The 20,390-nt window shown below is 43.4% G+C and overlaps 1 protein-coding gene across 5 annotated transcripts in view; it reads right to left on the bottom strand.

Moving 5' to 3' along the window:
• mical3a (microtubule associated monooxygenase, calponin and LIM domain containing 3a) overlaps nt 1–20,390 on the bottom strand; it is a 92,188-nt gene that overhangs the window by 62,898 nt on the left and 8,900 nt on the right. For all 5 annotated transcript variants that reach the window (XM_029696817.1, XM_029696818.1, XM_029696819.1 and 2 more), the window contains exons 2-6: nt 2,092–2,495; nt 1,632–1,839; nt 1,293–1,409; nt 957–1,058; nt 75–230 (exon numbers count right to left, since the gene is read on the bottom strand). In XM_029696817.1, the coding sequence (XP_029552677.1) occupies nt 75–230; nt 957–1,058; nt 1,293–1,409; nt 1,632–1,839; nt 2,092–2,379 (871 nt within the window). In that variant the 5' untranslated portion in view covers nt 2,380–2,495. The remainder of the gene's footprint in view (nt 1–74; nt 231–956; nt 1,059–1,292; nt 1,410–1,631; nt 1,840–2,091; nt 2,496–20,390) is intronic.

Here is a 20,390-nt window from a genome sequence, read left to right as displayed (position 1 = left end):
AAGCACCTATGAGCCTTTATAAATCTCATAACGAGGGTTATTACATGTTGTCTCCCTATGGAGCAATAACTGACCCGTGGCTTCCCGGAGGTCCTGGAAGAACTTCTGGTTGAAGATGAAGGCCACTCCGCTGATCTCCTCCACCTTGGCCTCGGCTGTAGTGTTCCTGTTGATGAAGTTGGCCGTAATGGCGATGGCTAGCTTGCCTCGGAACTCCTTCCTCCTGAACCCTGTAGGGGAGAGGAGAGTGGGAGGAAGGATGGGACATGTTAGGCGGGGGTCAAGGGTTCATTATGTATGACAGTGAATGAGTCAGGGGGTCAGACTTCGAGAGAACAAACTAGCCAAGTTAACAGTTGCCTTGTATTACAAACTCACGTTTGTAAAAGAGAAAAGAACAGGACAACAAAAAAGGTTGCACCTGTTAGGCTTTGATGCACACCATCAGTGTCAGTTCGATCAATACAACCGCAATTCTTTTAATCATCTCATGTAAGATTGCAGGCTGAGAACGATCATTGCATGCAGTGACTACTGACTAGCCCTGAGGGAAACTGCTTCCCTCAGGGCTAGATGGGTCACAGCAGTCCACACACTACAGGGCACCCAGAGCGGTTGTGGGGGCTGTTAGCTCATACAGGAAACACACAGCCAATTCACCCGTTCGTGCTCTGCTCCAGAGAGAGGCCACGGAGGAGTGCTCTCTAAAGATGGATGGAGTGAAGGAGGGCACAACAAAGCAGCAGGAGAAGTGGAGAGCGAGAGGGAGAGTGAGAGAGAGAGAGAGAGAGAGAGAGAGAGAGAGAGAGAGAGAGAGGGGGAGAAAGAGAGAGAGCAAGAGAGAGAAAGAGGGGTCGGACTCGTAAACGAACCCCAGCTGTGTTTTTGGGGGCTTCAGTTCCCAGTGTTTTACACAACTCATTTTCAATCACATCTGTTACTTTGTTGCTTTCTACCTGCCAGCGTGTTTCTCCTCCCATCTGCCCCAATGATGACATCAAACTCCAACTCGTTGACTGGGTGCGTCCTGGGGAGGACCTCAGCCCTCCACCCTATCCCTGCAAAAACACACAACATGGGGAAATACATAAGACGTGTAACTTTTGTATTATTTAGCATACGACTTGACTTTCCTTCACTGACAGCAATGGGGATATTTTCCAATAGAGACCTCTCAGTTAGCACTGTCGCATACAGTAACATATGGCCCTTCCTTACTCCCTTAATGTCTGGCTATAGAGAAGTCGTGTCTTGTGACGGCTCTTAACGTAGTCACGTAACAAAGGTCTTACTCTCGTTCTCCTGGTCCTCGGGGGGCTCGATGAGACCCTTGAACTCCGTGTTGACGTGGATCTCGATGCCCAGGAGCAGGGCCACCTTCAGCAGCATCAGCTGGAGCTGCCGGATACCTGCACAGAGAGTCAGACAGATTAGAGGAGAACGTTAAACAAGAACTATTTATTCGCTTCGACGACCGAAAAGACTGCAATGTCACAGCTGATCCATGGTCCTGGCAAGCACCAGAACTATTCTCTTCATAGATCATATTAGATCACAAAGCAAAACGCGAAAGCAGTTCAACCGTTTGATAAAAGAATGGGCAGGAAATGGGCGTAGTCTTATCCACTTACTGATATGGTCGATGGCTCCGGCGCAGAACTTTCCATAGAACTTCTTGGCCCCGAGGCCTCTGAGGTCCTGGATGGTAAAGGGCCACAGATGCAGCACGTTGTTCCTGGAGAAGGCATCCCTCTTCTCCAGCAGCACCACCTTGGCGCCCAGGAAGCCCAGCTCGATTGCCGTCCGCAGGCCACATGGTCCTGCCCCGATGATCAAACACTGTGGAGGGGGGAGCATACCGTATCTCATATACAAGAGTGGGCTGATATTACCATAAAAGTTCAATTCCCGATATACTGTTAATCGCAAAATATAATTTAAATCGCAATATTTAACAAGGGAAAATAGACAACATGAAAATGTGGATATCGCCCTACCCTATTATATACAGAAATGACTCTCTATATACAGAAATAATACTCTCTGAGGTAGTTTGAACAAGGATATGAGACAAGTTACATCATCACATACCTTAGAGTTGGTACATGCACGTCCCTTCTTGTACTCCTTCTGGCCGGCCCGCTTGTCTAGCTTAGCCCAGAGTGCCTTGGCCTTCCAGTAGTTGAGACGGGACTTAAGCTTGTGGTAGAAGACCCGGTACTCACAGGGCTTGAGCTCCAGGTGGTCACAGAGCTCCTGGAAGGCCTTGAGCGTGACCTTGCAAGTGGAGGCCTGGACGAAGCGGTCAAACAAGATGTGGGCCGGGTTCACCCTCTCCCCTGTGGTGGTGAAGCCTCCCAGGTCCCCCATGGTCCCCATGAACCTCCCCCCCAGTTGGGGGCCTCTGGGGGTCTCTGGTCAGGCCCCAGCCCCTGGCTCTAGCACACACTCTGCTCCGGTGAAGTCTTTATCTCCCCGTCTCAGGCATCCTCATTCTGTCAGGGAGAAAGAGGAAAAGCACAGGGAGTTATGAGAATGTCTGCATATTTCACGAGTTCATCATGACACATTACCGAGTTTGATTTGGAACGTCCTCGGATGATCTTCCTTAAACAACTTGTTAGAAAGACCTCTGGCTACAGTGTAGACCAGTGACGTGTAGTCAGTGCTTACCCTGTAATAATCTCATTTAAAAAAGCTGTTGTGAAAAGCCAAATCTAAAAATGTTATTATAAAGAAAAAAATATATTGTTATCTAATGTTCGTTTCTGAATGATTCTGGTGGCTGTTATGCGCAAAATCTCAACATTTTCTAAAACGGCAACAAAACCTCACGAATACCAGGGTATTCGTAAATAAAGGTTAAATCAACGTTTAAAAATTCATGACTTTCTTTCCATCCATTCGAATCCATTAAAATCCTTGACGTGCACGGCCTTCCTTACTCCAGTCACTGTAACGGACAGGGTCTGCATAGGCATCGCTGCCTTGCCTAGCTTGAAGTAGCTTGAGCCTAATGTATATTTTGCGCCTGCGTATTGCCTAAACATGTTGTGTAGGTAATGCCTGGGTAAGCTGTGCACAATTTGGCATGTCTACATCATTTGGTGCTGAACAAAGATTGCTAGCATCCATGAACTGCTAGATTGCTAGCAAAAACAACTTGACATATGGACACTACCTCTATACTGCACCTCAAACAACTTTCCAAGTTGTAATAATCATGGAGGTTTCGAAGAGTGGAACATCAACTATAATGAAAGTTAAGACCAGACAAGGGCAGCATACAGCACGTGACTTTATTCATGACAGGCAAGGCAACCACCATCTCCCTCACTGCTCGCTGTCGGGCAGGCGAACAGTGAGTACTGGACTGTCCACTTGTAGGAAACATACCAATTCAAACTTTTTACCCAGAATTTTACACATCTCGGGCATGTACTTTGTCGACATATTGGGAACGGGGCTTCTCCTCCACTCAGTGCAGGCCCAAGTCTTGGCTTCTACCAGATGGATGCTACTAAATGTGTGTGTAATAATATCACATATAATATTATTGTGTGTGTGTGCACGCCGCGCATTGGAAGAATTGTAAATCCATTGTGAAAGGCTATGCGTTGCAAATGATTCAGATTAAACGTGTCCAGATATTGGTCTTTTAGTGCCACACCTATCAGTTGGAACTCTGCATGCTACATCGGGTCTATGGCTGAGCTGAGTCGAGCAGTGTGTTATTTGGTCGCTTGTGTATCTCGACTACATTGGTATTTACATTTGGTGAAAATGTTTGTACAGTTCTGTTAAAAGCCTATGTCACTCTGGTTGTCGGTTTTATGGTAAACTTGGGCTTCATCAAGGTTTATTTGAGTAAATCTGGCTTTGATAATAGCCGGTGCCTACCCAGCCACCGACCTCAACACACGTCACTGGTGCAGCCTATCCCCTATGTTGTTCTATTAATAGTCTTGAAGAAGTGATCCAACAGGATTTAATGGGATATCATATCCGCTGCATCAAAAACAGGAAATTCATAGATTAGCCGAATCAGCTATAAACGCCAGAACATCAAGCACAACAAAATATCCATAGGCTGATTGTATACCGCAATTCAATTCCATTTATGAATCCATATCGCAGCTATGCAAGGATGAAGGGAAAGCATGAGATGACGTAACCAGACCAGCAGTGAATGACAGACAGCAGCCTCTGTACTGTACTGTGTTTGATCCAACCATTTTGCTGAGCAATGGGTATATTGTGATGTGCCCGGATCGCATAAAATCCCCCAGAGGCAACCGGGAAGAGAGCCGACGTCCCTGGTTAGAAGTTGGAGCAGGGTTCACAATTATGTTCACAGATAGTGCTTCAGTAGGCAGTATCACATTTCAGAAGAATCTGAACACAGGACAACTAATACATGTTTTCCCTCCTGAATGGCAAATTGCATAGTGAAGGGCACAGTAAGAGTTTTAATGTCTCAGTTCAAACTAATCGTTGACTATTATACAAGGTGGTGATAGTTGTGCATTAAGAGTGACACACACTTCACATAGGCCTTTATCAATGTCGTGTTAAATGTGTCACAGCAAGGCTATTAGCTACTGATATAAACAAGGAAGACACAGTTACTGAGATACTGTTAAAGCGCTTTGGACTGTGTCGGTTGTCTGAGGTCAGTGTGGCAGACTGCAGTGTCCGGCTTGGGTATGATGTCTCTCAATCCTTTGTTCCACACAGCAGGGATCTAAGTCCTCAGATCATATTCCAGGACAGAGTGTGCAGGCAGGAGTGGACAGAGACTGGACCACTGACCTAGAGCCTGTAAGTGTCCAACTTCCCAGTGAGGGGACGGATGTGACAAATTCATCAGAATTAGGCTAGCCCATATAATTCCAGAATTCAAAACCTTTTCAACAATAATATGAACAGCCATCGTTCATTTTTGAACAGATCTAGAGTAAAGTCCTGCATCTGGTCAGATATCCACGGTTCCCTGCAGTTGACCCGCAAAAAAATAAAAACATTATTTCAACCCGTGGGTCAACTCCCGGTTTAGAACAATTATATTGAGTGTCGGAAACGTTTTAAATCAAGATCATATTTATTTATTTTTTGTACAAATCCAGGAGCTTGTTGTGTTGCATTGTGTTGCGAATTCCATTCTGTGCGCAGTGAGCCAGACATGTAGGCTACCAGCCAGGAATGCACTGGATCAGGGAACTGTCCATTATTTGTGTGGTGCTGAAACTTATGGTTTCATCCCCCCCACATGAAAATATGTTGCCAAGTGAGTTTCCCTGGCTAGCCTAGCTCATGTGAAAATGGCTAACGTAGGCCTAACCGGAGAAATAAAAAGAAAGGTTATGAAAAACACCATCTAGGAAACAGGTGCTGTGTGAGTGAAATCCACGATTTGGTTTGGAAGGATTTTGGAGTCATTGTAGACAAAAACCTGGTAGATCGATACACAACCTGCAAATGGTGCAAGCATGTATGGTTTACAATAGGCTAATTCAGTTATTATCAGTTAATTATTCAGGCTTTCGTTCACTTAGACCATATGCAGAGCAGGCCATATCAAGTTTAAATTGGTGCAGCTAGTAAAAGTTTGAATATAGCCTACTAAATAAATTTATTTTTACAGCCTATATTCGATGCTGGAAATTGTTTGCTTATTTAACTTTCAATTAGAACTATACTGAACAAAATATAAACGCAACATGCAACAATTTTACTGAGTTACAGTTCATATAAGGCTCTAATTCATTAGGCCGTAATCTATGGATTTCACATGACTGGGCAAGGGAACAGCCATGGGTGGGCCTGGGAGGGCACAGGCCCACCCACTGGGGAGCCAGGCCCAGCCAATCAGAATGAGTTTTTCATCACAAAAGGGCTTTATTACAGACAAAAATACTACTCAGTTTCATCAGCTGTCCGGGTGGCTGGTCTCAGACGACCCCACAGGTGAAGAAGCTGGATGTGGAGGTCCTGGGCTGGCATGGTTACACGCCATTTGCGGTTGTGAGGACGGTAGGAAGTACTGCCAAATTCTCTAAACGACGTTGGAGGCAGCTTATGGTAATTCAATTCTCTGGTAACAGCTCTGGTTGACATTCCTGCAGTCAGCATGCCAATTGCACACTCCCTCAAAACTTGAGACATCTGTGGCATTGTGTTGTGTAACAAAACTGCACATTTTAGAGTGGCCTTTTATTGTCCCCAGCACAAGCTGCACCTGTGTAATGACCATGCCATTTAACCTCTTAAAATGTAAAGTCCCCATATTTTGGGAGCCTATTCGATTTTTTTTATTCAATTAAGTCTGGTATGAGAACGGTAGCCTCTATTTGCAAAAGCAGTGTGTCTGCGGAAAGCTGAGTATCTTGGCTTTTGATCTGTGCCTTAAAATCTTTGGTGTTACTTACTACCATATATGGGCATACGAATGTATTTTATTTCACCTTTATTTAACCAGGTAGGCAAGTTGAGAACAAGTTCTCATTTACAATTGCGACCTGGCCAAGATAAAGCAAAGCAGTTTGACACATATAACAACACAGTTACACATGGAGTAAAACAAACATACAGTCAATAATACAGTAGAAAAATAAGTCTATATACAATGTGAGCAAATGAGGTGAGATAAGGGAGGTAAAGGCAAAAAATGCCATGGTGGCGAAGTAAATACAATACAGCAAGTAAAACACTGGAATGGTAGATTTGGTAGATTTGCAGTGGAAGAAAGTGCAAGTGGAAATTGAAATAATGGGGTGCAAAGGAGCAAAATAAATAAATAAATAAATAAATACAGTAGGTTAAGAGGGAGTTGTTTGAGCTAAATTATAGATGGGCTATGTACAGGTGCAGTAATCTGTGAGCTGCTCTGACAGCTGGTGCTTAAAGCTAGTGAGGGAGATGTTTCCAGTTCCAGTGTTTCCAGTTTCAGAGATTTTTGTAGTTCGTTCCAGTCATTGGCAGCAGAGAACTAACTGGAAGGAGAGGCGGCCAAAGGAGGAATTGGCTTTGGGGGTGACCAGAGAGATATACCTGCTGGAGCGCGTGCTACAGGTGGGTGCTGCTATGGTGACCAGCGAGCTGAGATAAGGGGGGGACTTTACCTAGCAGGGTCTTGTAGATGACCTGGAGCCAGTGGGTTTGGCGACGGGTATGAAGCGAGGGCCAGCCAACGAGAGCGCACAGGTCGCAGTGGTGGGTAGTATATGGGGCCTTGGTGACAAAACAGATCGCACTGTGATAGACTGCATCCAATTTATTGAGTAGGGTATTGGAGGCTATTTTGTAAATGACATCGCCGAAGTCGAGGATCGGTAGGATGGTCAGTTTTACAAGGGTATGTTTGGCAGCGTGAGTGAAGGATGCTTTGTTGCAAAATAGGAAGCCAATTCTAGATGTAACTTTGGATTGGAGATGCTTACTGTGAGTCTGGAAGGAGAGTTTACAGTCTAACCAGACATCAAGGTATTTGTAGTTGTCTACATATTCTAAGTCAGAGCCGTCCAGAGTAGTGATGCTGGACGGGCGGGCAGGTGCATGCAGCGATCGATTGAAGAGCATGCATTTAGTTTTACTTGTATTTAAGAGCAGTTGGAGCCCACGGAAGGAGAGTTGTATGGCATTGAAGCTTGTCTGGAAGGTTGTTAACACAGTGTCCAAAGAAGGGCCAGAAGTATACAGAATGGTGTCGTCTGTGTAGAAGTGGATCAGAGACTCACCAGCAGCAAGAGCGACATCATTGATGTATACAGAGAAGAGAGTTGGCCCAAGAATTGAACCCTGTGGCACCCCCATAGAGACTGTCAGGGGTCCGGACAACAGGCCCTCCGATTTGATACACTGAACTCTATCAGAGAAGTAGTTGGTGAACCAGGCGAGGCAATCATTTGAGAAACCAAGGCTATTGAGTCTGAGGATGTGGTGATTGACAGAGTCGAAAGCCTTGGCCTGGCCAATGATTACGGCTGCACAGTATTGTTTCTTATCGATGGCGGTTAAGATATCGTTTAGGACCTTGAGCGTGAAATAAACACGGAATCCATCGACACACACCGAAAGCTGGGACTCCACAGATCATGAGGATATCTTATTTGTCTGCCTGTGACCTACCATTATTGACCACCAGGCCCGAGAGTCAAAATGTTTATTTTACACAACGTTTTCACCAAACCGCAAACATCTTAGAAGGTAAGCTTCGATTTGGTCTGTGTTTGAGCTATAGCTACATGGGGATATCACACTCATCATTAGGTTGTTATGAACAAATCTAGCCTATTGCCAATGTTATCTGATGTTGTATGACTTAATGGCAACATCCAATGTCCACCGAGTGACTGTTTCTTTGCGCATCAAAAATATGACGTCGCCTGCTTAGTTTTTTATAAGTTGTCTGCTTTTTGTGCTTTGGATTTAGTTTACATAGGCCTGTGTAACAAGTAATTTCAATGTTATATAATTTCAAAGTAGTTATTTTCTATGTTTCATATAATTTCACTGTTTGTTGTTCTAAGTTTCATCCTTGTGAGGCCACTAAACTCTCATGGCCATTGTTATTTGTGGTTCTCACCTCTGCGTTTTTTCGCCAAAGTGTTACTGTTTGCATTGTGTGTGTTTCACACCTATGTGAGACACTGTACAGATAAAGTTTAGGCTTGGTATTTTTACTTTATAGTAATGTTGTTTTGTAAATTTAGTCAACTGTAATTCTATATCCCTTTATTTGATTCACCAGAGAGTGGAGGATGCAGAGGATTTTGATGATGATGTTTGGGAGCCACCCCTCCCCAGCAAGCGCCCCCGCCGGTCAAGGTCTTCACCCCCCACTGCTATGTCAATCACCCCATCTGATGGTTCTACATCCACTTTTCATAGACCTCTTGAAAAAGAAAGTAGGGGGTTCCCGAGTGGCGCAGTGGTCTAAGGCACTACATTGCATGCAGTATGGTAGAGGCATTTCTACGGTCCCAGGTTCATATCCCAGGCTGTGCCACAACCGGCCGTGGTAGGGAGTCCCATAGGACGGCGTCCGAGTTAGGGGAGGGTTTGGCTTGGCTCATCACGCTCTAGTGGCTCCTTGTGGCGGGCCGGGTGCCTGCGGGCTGACCCCGGATGCCAGTTGAACGGTGTTTCATCCGACACATTGGTGCAGCTGGCTTCTGGCTGGCGGGTGGTTTGGCGGGTCATGTTTCGGAGCATGACTCCACCTTTGCCTCTCCCGAGCCCGTTGGGGAGTGGCAGCGATGAGACTAGATCGAACAATTGGGGAGAAAAAGGGGGGGTAAAATACACACACATTTTTCTTTAAAAGAATATAGGACGAATTGTGCCACAAGCCCCTAACAGAATCGGTTACCCCAAAAGCAATGTAAATGACATGACAGCGGACAGGGGGACCATAGGTTGGATCAGGACTAACGAGCTGCTTTTTGTGAAATGGAAGGACACTAGGGAAGTAACCACACATCATAAGGCATTCAATAACAACCATGTGAAGGACTACAATGGCAGTGTCAACCTATGCTCTGATTGGCTACTACCAGGTCCTCCACAAGACCAGGAAGTGGTATATTGTGGACATTGTTAAAGTAAATTATTTCATTCTCCACAAACAGATGGCCAAAGCAAAAGGTCAAACCCCTCTCTACCAGCTGGCCTTCCGAGACCAGCTGGTGTTGGAAATGGCTGAATTGGGGGGGCCCAAAGCAACCTCACAAGACCCCCCACTCAAGATGAGCGCCACTATCCAACACACATGACAAAAGGAAGAACTGCAAGCATTGCACAAAACACAGGGGGAAAAGGGAGAAATGCCAGACCTTCTGTCCGAAATGCCAGTTCGCTTTTTGTTTCCTGGCAGAGAGGGACTGCTTCAAAGACTAATCAGGACATGCACAAGCTATGGTGAAAGTGAAATCTAATCATCTATACCTGAGATGTAAAACAAACAGGAATGCCATTTGTAAATAGTTCAGCTTATTTCTATTTTTGCACCTTTTTTAGTGAAGGACATGTGCGTAACCAAGCTAATGTTTGATCAGACGTGATTTTTTTCCCCATGTATGTGTATATATGTTGCTTTTATTTTGTTTTTGTAAACAGTTCATTTGTATGTAGGCCCAATACATTGGATATGCCTAGGCTAAACATTCAGGCACTTTGGAGAGGTTGAAAAAAAAACAGCACCACAATGTTTGAGAGATTGGTGTTGTAGAAATGTCGTTTTTATAGTGAATAATAACTTTTAGACACATCCAGTGTGCAAAAACAGTGCAATTACCACATTCGGACACTTTAGAGAAGTTGAAAGGACACTTTAATGGACCCTGAATACCCCATAACACCACCACAATGTTAAAGTGAGGCTGATATGGTAGAAATTGTGTTTTTATACTGAACAAATAGCATTTAGGGATTGCAAATATGTAATAGCACTGTAATTATCTAATTTACAGACATATGCCACTTTGGAGAGGTTTAGGGACACTTGGAAACGTCCAGTGACCACACCTGACACCACTTACTAAAACATCTGGCCATTTCTAGTTGTTAGGTCTATCAGTCCCATATTGTTTTCTGATATTATTTACGTGGAAGCCATCAGATGTGTTTCCAGCTCTGGGCATCAATAATTCACTTATAGCTTGTCAATGAAAGACGTTTATTTTGTGTGTGCTTGATCTTGTGTATTCTGAACTATGTAACTCCTATCTATCTGATCATTTCCTCATATTTGCCCAGATGTCTTCTTTCCAAATATACCACGTTTCTGCATGTCAGAATCATGTAATTACACATGAATAGCAGTTACTTTTGGGTATGTCTTTTTAGGTGGAAATCTACATTTTGCCATTACATTTAAGAGGTTATCAGCTTCTTGATATGCCACAGTCATAAGAGGGATGTAAACCAATTTGTGCACACCATTTGAGAGAAATAAGCTTTTTGTGTGTATGCAACATTTCTGGGATCTTTTTATTTCAGCTCATAAAACATTGGACCAACACTTTACATGTTGCGTGTTATATTTTTGTTAAATGTTTCACACCCTGCCAACTCCTCACCGCTGTCAAAACAACTCTCAGCTCTGGAAGTGCAGCGCCTGCAGAGGTGGCCTCTCCGCAACGGCCCACATATCCCTGTCCCTGGACACCACCACCTACATGTTTCCACTCTCCCTAAATACCTCAAAGGGCCCCTTGAGAAGGCCGTCTGCAGCTGTGGGTTCAGTCTGTGTGGGTTCACCAGCTGGTGTACACTAAGCCACCTGCACAGGTGGACTGGTTCAGTTCCTCCCTGTACCTTGGATAACCTCTGAAATACACCAGCAGCAGACAGGAACACACTACAGTAACTATGAACCAGGCAGTATCTACTTCTGGGATTCTCTGTTCATACAAGGTGTATGTTTCCTAACACTGAAAGTAATGGAACACCTCGGGAGTTACAGTCCTCAACTTCCAAAAGGACATTTCTGTGTGCCCCTTACCGCCCTATATGGTCTCGTCTAAGAACAGTGGGTCAGAATCAAACTTTAAAAAAGGGACATTTCCAACAATGTCAACTTCATATTCACCATCTCCAGCATCACCCCAACATCAATATGTGGAAATAGCGCGTTTCTATGTTTTGTTTTAAAATAACATGATTCACACTGATGATGTCATTGGATACACTTATCTTCCTCTCTCTTTTTTTTTACTACAAAACAGAAACCATTTCCACATACGTTGATGTTGGGGTGGTGCTGGAGATGGTGAATATGAAGTTGAATAATGGTGTTAAGCAGCACAGGACAGGGGAGGAGAGAACAGTCCCTCTAGCTACTGGAACACTTTTGAGGCCAAGGATAACCAGAAACACAGAGAATATATTTCCCAGACTCCATGTGGACAGAGTATCCCAGTTTCCTTTTGCTTTGGCAGGACAATAAATCACCCTTTTGAGACTGACTCGAATTGAGCAGATCCTGAAAGGTGTTCTCTCTGTGGTCATTTCCACACTGACTGTTCATAGGGACTGAAGGATTTACTCTCAAGGTCCTGAAAACCCAAACCGCTAGGTTCTAGTGTGGAGGGAAGGACACGTCATAATGGGGGAGCATCCGAGGAGCAAAAGAGCATTTCACCAAAATCACAGCCCCATGGCACACTTTGCCTCACTTCTAATGAAGCTATAAACATTTACAACCCAGAAACAACTCACGGTCTGGTGGGGGGGGGGGGGGGGGATTCAAACCAGACAGTCAACACAGGATGTGCCATGAGACCGGTGTGCCATATGTTAGTGTGTTCCAGTTCCCATGTGAAACGCTACACTGCACTACCCTTCCTGTCCTGGCCATTTCCAGACCAGAGCAGACTATACAATCATAGGCTAGAGTAAATGTGGATACTCATATTATCCACGCAAAAGGAAATACTGTGCAATGTATTTCTGTTACATACAGTAGGAATAAATAAAACTCAGGACATTAAGAAAGCACTGTCAAGTTTCAGTGGCGGAAACGTAACTTTATGGCACTGTTTACAAAAAAAGTTTTGAAACTGTAGTAAAAGTGCAGTAACTGCAGTCGACTGTGGTATTATGGACGCAGTAATTGCGCATATGGACCCATTACGGAGAATAACCAAACTCTGCATATGAAATTAAGGACATGCTCAACAGTTTCCTGTGTGTATCAAGAACGGTCCACCACCCAAACAACATCCAGCCAACTTGACACAACTGTGGGAAGCATTGGAGTGAACATGGACCAGCATCCTTGTGGAACGCTTGACACCTCGTAGAGTCCATGCCTCGATGAATTGAGACTGTTCTGAACAGAATGAGCCCGTTTGTCTGTTCACTGCGGGACATGCACATGAACGCACTCATGACTCTTTTCTATGCGCACCAAAACTACAATCTGTTTCCCTGAACTGCCTTATGAAAGACTAACACTGTAAGATTGTATTTAATAACTTAGCTAGTCATGTGGGCAATAGAACAAGCTTTCAAATGATTCCCACCTGACCCAGATTGCAATTTATAATGGGCCTTTTTGGATTGAGTAAACAGTCATTGTGTGATGTGAATATCCCTTTAAAAAGGTCACCAAAAGTGACGTTCTTACAGTAGTCCCCCCCATGTGTTATCTCCTCTGTATCATATATTCCACTGGTCTCTATGTACAGATCATTAAGGCTGCAGCCTACTTCAACCAGAGACTGAAGTCCACTGCCATGTACCAGGAAAATGTACTGTAAATAATGTTCATTTACAAATCAGTAGCCTACAATACAAGAGGACAGCGGCAGGTAGCCTAGCGGTTAAGAGCGTTGGGCCAGTAACTAAAAGTTTGCTGGTTTGAATCCCCGAGCTGACTAAGTGAAAAATCTGTCGATGTGCCCTTGAGCAAGGCACTTAACCCTAATTTCTCCTGCACGTCGCTCTGGATAAGAGCGTCTGCTAAATGACTAAGACGTAAACGTAAATGAACAAGAGTTATTTTGAGATAACCTAGTCAAACAATGGATTTCAGCTTTACAACGTGAGTGAAAATGTACAATAAATCACCTAAATTATCTAATTCCTTCCTCCTCCTCCTTTCTCTTCTGTCCCTTTTCCAGACTATGCTTCCCTCTGTCCTTCCTCGCTCTCCTCTCTTTTCCTTTGTTACAGAGAGAAGCACTCTCCCAGTGAACTCTGCGATGGAAGCCTCCAGAGACAGTTCCGGAAAGGGCTCCCGATGCTCCAGGAATCATTAGCCCTGACACTGCTGTCTGAACTAAAACACAGTAAGGTGACAGCATGATGTCATATCCCCTCTACAGAGCAGTCAGGTGGTGTGGATGACGTGAACCACACCTGGGGGACCAGGGGAATCACAGTGGCGCAGCTAGTGTGTCATCACACAATCATCTCTGCTGCCCTTCTCTTGGTGCTCCTGGGATGAGGCTGTGTGTAAGGTATGGTAGTATCAGTGACAGACGAATAGCTGGCCAGCGCACGCAAAATGTGGTTCTGTGTTCTGAGATCAGAGGGTGTGAGCAGAGCGGAGCTGGAGTGAGGAGCGTGCCCAATTTGACTGGAGCGCAGCGTGAGATTCCCAAAGGCTGGAGCGTCGGCCTTGTCGCCCGCTCCAATTTCACTCCAATAGCTCTCACTTCATGAGATCAGGGCATGCCCGTCCCAACATGCATTTGTAGTCTACTTGTGTTCTGCTATCTCTAGCCCCATGCTTTAGCTACTGTCATGCAGTTTGCTAAATATTTTCATAAAGAAACTGATCAAAACACACAGGTGCTAAATCAAGGTGACTTACAAAGATGAGGACCAATAGCAAGAGAGGGAGTGTGGTGATGTAATATCCACAACTAAAGAATCATTGTGGAACCTGAAAAGACACACATCCAGAAAGCATGATGGCGTACTTACTATGTGCACATGCTAACAGAAAGGAACGAGGTGGGTAGCTAACTAAGTGTGTCATTGTAGCAAAGTATTTATAAACAAAAAAATCTGTTCTATTATCTATACAATAGGCCATCGTTGATTTTGGTCCAATAGGCCTGGCATATTCCCTCTTTCAAGGAGCTTTCCGTTTTGATTGGGTTATTTTGCCTAAAAACCTTTAGGCCTACCTATAGACAAATTGAAAAACAACTCTACATTTTGCCCAGCCAGCAAGAGTGTGATAAAGGGTGTTTATCATCCCCAGTGGTTCTGCAGGTGTAGAGAGGATATTCTCTGCTGCTGGCCTGTTCTACAGGAACCATCGCACAGACTCATGTTCCTTCTTAGTCTCCATGTCTGGCTCCTGACCTATTTAGAGTGTTTATATGTTGTTTAATATGACATGTAGCCTAATTGAAATGATGAGCGCTTCTTACATTCACATGTTCATGTTTATTATAATAGTTTCCATTCAAATCATATGGTTTGGTTTCAATACTTCAAAACCAAAATGGTAGGTCCAGGTAGTGTCAAAAATGGATGGGTGTTGGTTAAATTGTGATTTTGATGAATGGAGCGGTAGATTTTTCTCCTGTGATTAGCGTTGAGTGGGATTTCTGACCGCTCACCTCCCCTCACATGCTCTGTCTGAGATTAAAGGCAGAGGGGGGACTGGGTAGCGGAACAAAACGTAGCAAGGCTAGCTGGATTAGTACGGTCCGGAGTGGACACAAAACATGTTCAATTCTTGCTCACATTATGCGAATTACTTATCGCCAGGCAGGTGGTTATGAAAATCGGAAATGTCATGGAGTTACAGTATGGGTTGATTTAAGGCCCTTTCTGAGAAAACTCAGGATCACCAGTCAGTCCTCATTTGCACAGACCACCACCCTCCAGCCAGCCAGACAGACAGACGATAAGGACAAGATAAAGGTGTGATTAGAAACAGGCTCCGGAGATTTTGCGAAGGGAATGCGTGACCTCAACTAGTGTGGAGCTCTACAGCTGCTAAGATAAAATGACACACAGATGGCTATGTGGAAGCCAGATGAAACTCTGGTTCCACAACAAATGCTTTATGAAAGCATTATCATGTCCTTATCCAACATCATATAAACATTATCTGTGGAAATATGGAGCTATATAGACCTTAACAAAGTTATCAGGACATTTATAGAGCACATACAGACTACGGACCTGGGCAGACGATACTACAGATGTTCTATATCATTTCTTGCCCATGTCAACATAGAGTCCTGAAGTCAATAGGTGAATATATGGAGGTTGGCCTAAGCCCTGGTCACTACCCATTCTGTTCTAAATCAAATAAGATCTTACATCTTCACACACAATCCCATCACAACTGCTGCCACCAGACTCTTATTTGTTATTTCTAATACTGCACAATTTAAAACACTTGCCCCATAATCCCCCCTTCCCTGATACACGTCCAAATGTTGGACTATAAATTGTGCCTTCCTGTGTTATACTTCGGCTAAAAATGTATTCTATTCTAGTGAGCCATTTACTACATGTCGGTACTCTTGTCTTTTAGAAGGAGATTTCTTATTGGTGTTGCATTGTCGAGGAACCTGCAAGTAAGCATTTGGTTGGACAGTGTATACCATGTGTATCCTGTACATACGACTAATAAAACTTAAAACATACCAGGGCAGGCGCAACCCTTTCCCTTTTTCAGTTTCCACTGCAGGAACAGATGGTCATCTAGTCAAAAAGCTATGAAAAGACAAAGATTCAGAGCACATCGAGTACACAATTGTTGTTGACTGTAACCAAAAACCTGCATCTGGCAAAGACCAACGTCGAACCATCTGTCTTTCACATCTTATATGAAGCAAAAACATATATTCAGGCTGTGATCGTCATACTTCACAAACCCCTGCTCGGATTTTAATACAAAACCACTTGCGATAATGTGTGGGGAATTTCACCTCCGCACCAGACTGGAAAACCATTTCCATCCAGACAAACTAATGCTCAGCAGAATAACAGACACCTCTTGGGCATCTAGTCTGATCTATCATCATTTTCTCTAACTACGCTGTCTGGTTATGTTCACATGTTCAGCCGGTCAGGTTTCAGCCAGCCTGTGCTGCGAGCCTGTCCTTCACCCAAAAACCTCTCGACCCATCTCTTCCACAACATCAATTGTCCTACAGCTCACGCAAACAATATTCCATATGGCACCAATGGGTCAGACACTGGACTGACCCTTCACGGAGGGAACTAAAGACAGAGTTGAATTCCATTTCAATTCCTTCCAATTTATTTCTTCTGAATTGGAAATTTCTTCTGAATTGGAAAGCGATTGAATTCCAGATTTTTCTTCTTTTTTTTTTAATTCATCCCATCCCAGACTATGGGTCATCTGATTTGTTAGGGAACTCAGTCAAAGCCATGGAAAGAAATGAATTACTCTACAGTAGTAACTCATAATCGCTTAACTACTCAAGGGGAGTATTTAGCACCAACAAAGGATTGCTCCTTTTAAATTCTATTAGTACCAGTAGCTGTATAATCGGATTGTGTGGCCAGTGTGTTTTTATCTACGTGCTCAATTGCAGGAGCCTGCCAGGCTAGTCGCCAGTCACTCACCGGGAGTAGGCTACCTCTCAAATCAGACACCACCTCCTTCCCAGCCCTGGGTTGCACCAGCCATTACAGCTGCCAATGCCATCAACACACACGAAGGAACACAGAAGAAGATAGGAGCAAATACAGGAGCAAATACAGGGTACTAATAAATGGAGCCACAGAATCAGCATCTGTTGTTACTGCATGTCATAAATCCATTTGGTTACACGGTCCCAGGGATTTCAATATCTGACAATCTTTCCAAGCATTTGCATACTTTAGGGAAATAGCAGGGTGTGTGGTGGCTTATCTTCAGTTACTCATTAGATTGGGTTTCCTAGGGATCTAACCTGAAACCTGGGCGCAAACAGAGCCGTACAGCGAGTAGTTTCCTAGTTTCCAAGGCTTAGTCATGTCAACTGTGAAATGGTGGAGCCGGAGAGGAGGAAGAGTCTAGGAACATGTTCGCTTATCATCTATAAGCCTTCTGCTTGTGAAAGAGTCATTTATTATGTGGGCCCGAGCCATAATACTCCTCCTTACCAGTAGCAAAAATATTACAACACAGACTCGCTTTCTCTCGGTTTACATTATGAAATCTCACTTGCCATTCAGAGAGTTCAAGTTTTTCGTGACCATGTTAATGATTCAAAACACAAAAGCAGCTGTTGATGAAATACATTTTGGTTGCAGAATTGCTGTAGAATAAGTCAACTCACAGCAATGTTGCACTGAGCCATGCAAAGTTCAATGACACGCTGCATTTCAGTATGGTTCGAGGATGGGGTAAACCCACTTGAATTCAATCACTTTTTGACATCACCCCCTTTTGATTTGAACAAAACCTTCCATACATATTTGCCCATTGTAGACCTGAATGCCCAAACATTCAAAGAGATAAGCTGCTCAAAGTTGACCCATTTTGCTTACCCACCATGCCATGAGACATCCATGTCTTCATCACTGGAAAATATAAACGGTTGAGATCGATATCATTTATAAGCTTGTGAACAGGGCTGTCAAACAATTTGATATTAATGTTTATCAAAATGTCTTTTTTTCCCCCTTTGACATCAATTATCTAAAAATGTGTAAACTCCAATTTATTTCATATTATGTTGTAGCTTAGACCCCATTTTACATCATCTAAGGATTTTGTGTTGTGCCTGTCATCGGTTGAGACACCATGACCTTGGATACAAGGTGGAGGTCATGTTTTGGCTGGTTAAATGAACTATCATGGGAATACAATTGAAATGTCAACTTTCAAATGGTACCACAAAGACAGTTGGAGGTCCACACGTCAGAGAATGTTGACTTGAATGGGAATATCTGTTTTAAATAATCATGTCAACCCTCCACGGGAAACCTAGTGAGATCATAGAAATGTAGATACTAGAATAGACATTACCATTTAAGATGACATTCAACGGTGGGTGGACCGGCAGTCATCTTTGTGGTAGTAATTAGAAGTTACAATTTCAATTGAAATGTCAATGGTGTAGCAGATAAATTGCAGTGGTCTGAAGGGATACTGTAGGTCCAGTCTATGAATTATAGTTCTAGGATTGAAATGACACCCACCCTGCATTCAAGGGCATGTTGTGTCTTAACCGAAGGCAGACAACACAAAACCTCAGATGATGGGAAATAGGGTCTAAACTATGCGAATATCGAAAAAAAAATCTGAGTTTGTGTTTTTTGATAATTGACGTTAAAGGTTTAATAAAGTATTATTTTTTTATTAAAACACATTTTTGTCAAGAAATACTAAAATTGTTTGATATAATTTAAATGCTTACAAACAGTGTTGTTAAACTCAACCGTTTATATTTTCCAGTGATGAAGACATGATGTCTCACGGTATGGTGGGGTTTGCAAAATGGGTCAACGTTGAGAACCTTTATCTAATGAATGTTTTGGCATTCAGGTCCAAAATGGCACTTTCTGACCACTTCCTCCATGGGCAAAAATGTAGCTAAAAGTTTAAATCAAATGGGATGCTGTCAAAAAGTGATTTAATTCAAATGGATTTACCCTATGAACAAAGGTCCCACATTACAAACATTGGCAAAAGAACAATGTCAGTCTATGGGGGCTATCAAATGGACAATGTTATTCTCATTCAAAAGTGATATATTGCATCTGCTTAGCCTATAAGAAATGATTCATTCCAATGATGTAATTCCATGACAACAGGGTCATGGTCAAGTTTGACCACATGTTCCAATTGTGCGGGACAGTCATGTATTGTGGCCCTTTGTCCTAGGTCCCACAACCAAACAATCATGTTCCGCATTTTAGCAACGAATTCAATCACCACTCCTTTTTTAAAAAAGGTTCATTTGTCCCCGTATTTTAGTCAGATATTCCAACCCGTCTCTTGCGGTCACTTTGCGCTTACGGAAAGGTATATAAATCATAAGGATGTGGTACTGGTGATGTTAAAACACTTCTCCAATCGTTTTTGAGACCTGATATTCTGTGCAGCACAGGACGAGACGTAGTCCAATGTAATAGGCCTATTGTCAACCATCACATTACCTCAAATCCTTTTGGGCTAAATTCCAGCTAAATTTGGAGGACAGTTAGGCCTAACTACTTACAAAAAGTGCACTTCTGTCAAAGAGCTACAAAAGTCATAAATAGCCGTATTAGACTGAAAGAGAAGGTCATTTCGCCAAACGTTCGTCAAACTCCATGTTTATTAGTTGCTCATTCAACATACAGTATGTGTTGCTACTTCACTCAACCCCTTTTAAAAGCCTTCCTAACTGTTTTACAGTCCCTGAGACCAACTAGAAATGTTCCCTTGGCCAAATATTTTCAGATTTTCATAAAAACAGCATGTGGTCTCATTTCTGCATCACCAAATTTTGCACGAGGCAAAGAGTAAGCTAGGGGTGGCAGGTAGCCTGGTGGTTAGAGCGTTGCACCAGTAACCGAAAGGTTGCTGGGTTGAATCCCCAAGCCGACAAGGTAAAAATCTGTCCTTCTGCTCCTGAGCAAGGCAGTTAACCCACTGTTCCCCGGGGCCCCAAAGACGTGAATATTGATTAAGGCAGCCCTCAGCACCTCTCTGATTCAGAGGGGTCGGGTTAAATGTGGAAGACACATTTCAGTTGAATGCATTCAGTAGTAAAACTAACTAGGTTCTCTCTTATGAGATTTTAGGATGGTTAACTGAATAGTCTTTTTATTTTTTATTACCATGCAACCAAAACTCAACCGCACACACCACTAGACAGCATGCTCTTGGTTTGAAACAAAATACAGGAAGTCTAATAGTTTGTTAACACCATCTGCTCTAATTCACTCACAAAACAGTAATTCAAGAAGAT

The sequence above is a fragment of the Salmo trutta genome, chromosome 17, assembly GCF_901001165.1.
Source record: "Salmo trutta chromosome 17, fSalTru1.1, whole genome shotgun sequence".
Taxonomy (NCBI): domain Eukaryota; kingdom Metazoa; phylum Chordata; class Actinopteri; order Salmoniformes; family Salmonidae; genus Salmo; species Salmo trutta.
The sequence above is the reverse complement of the archived record's forward strand: the minus strand, read 5'-3'. Positions and strand labels throughout refer to the sequence as shown.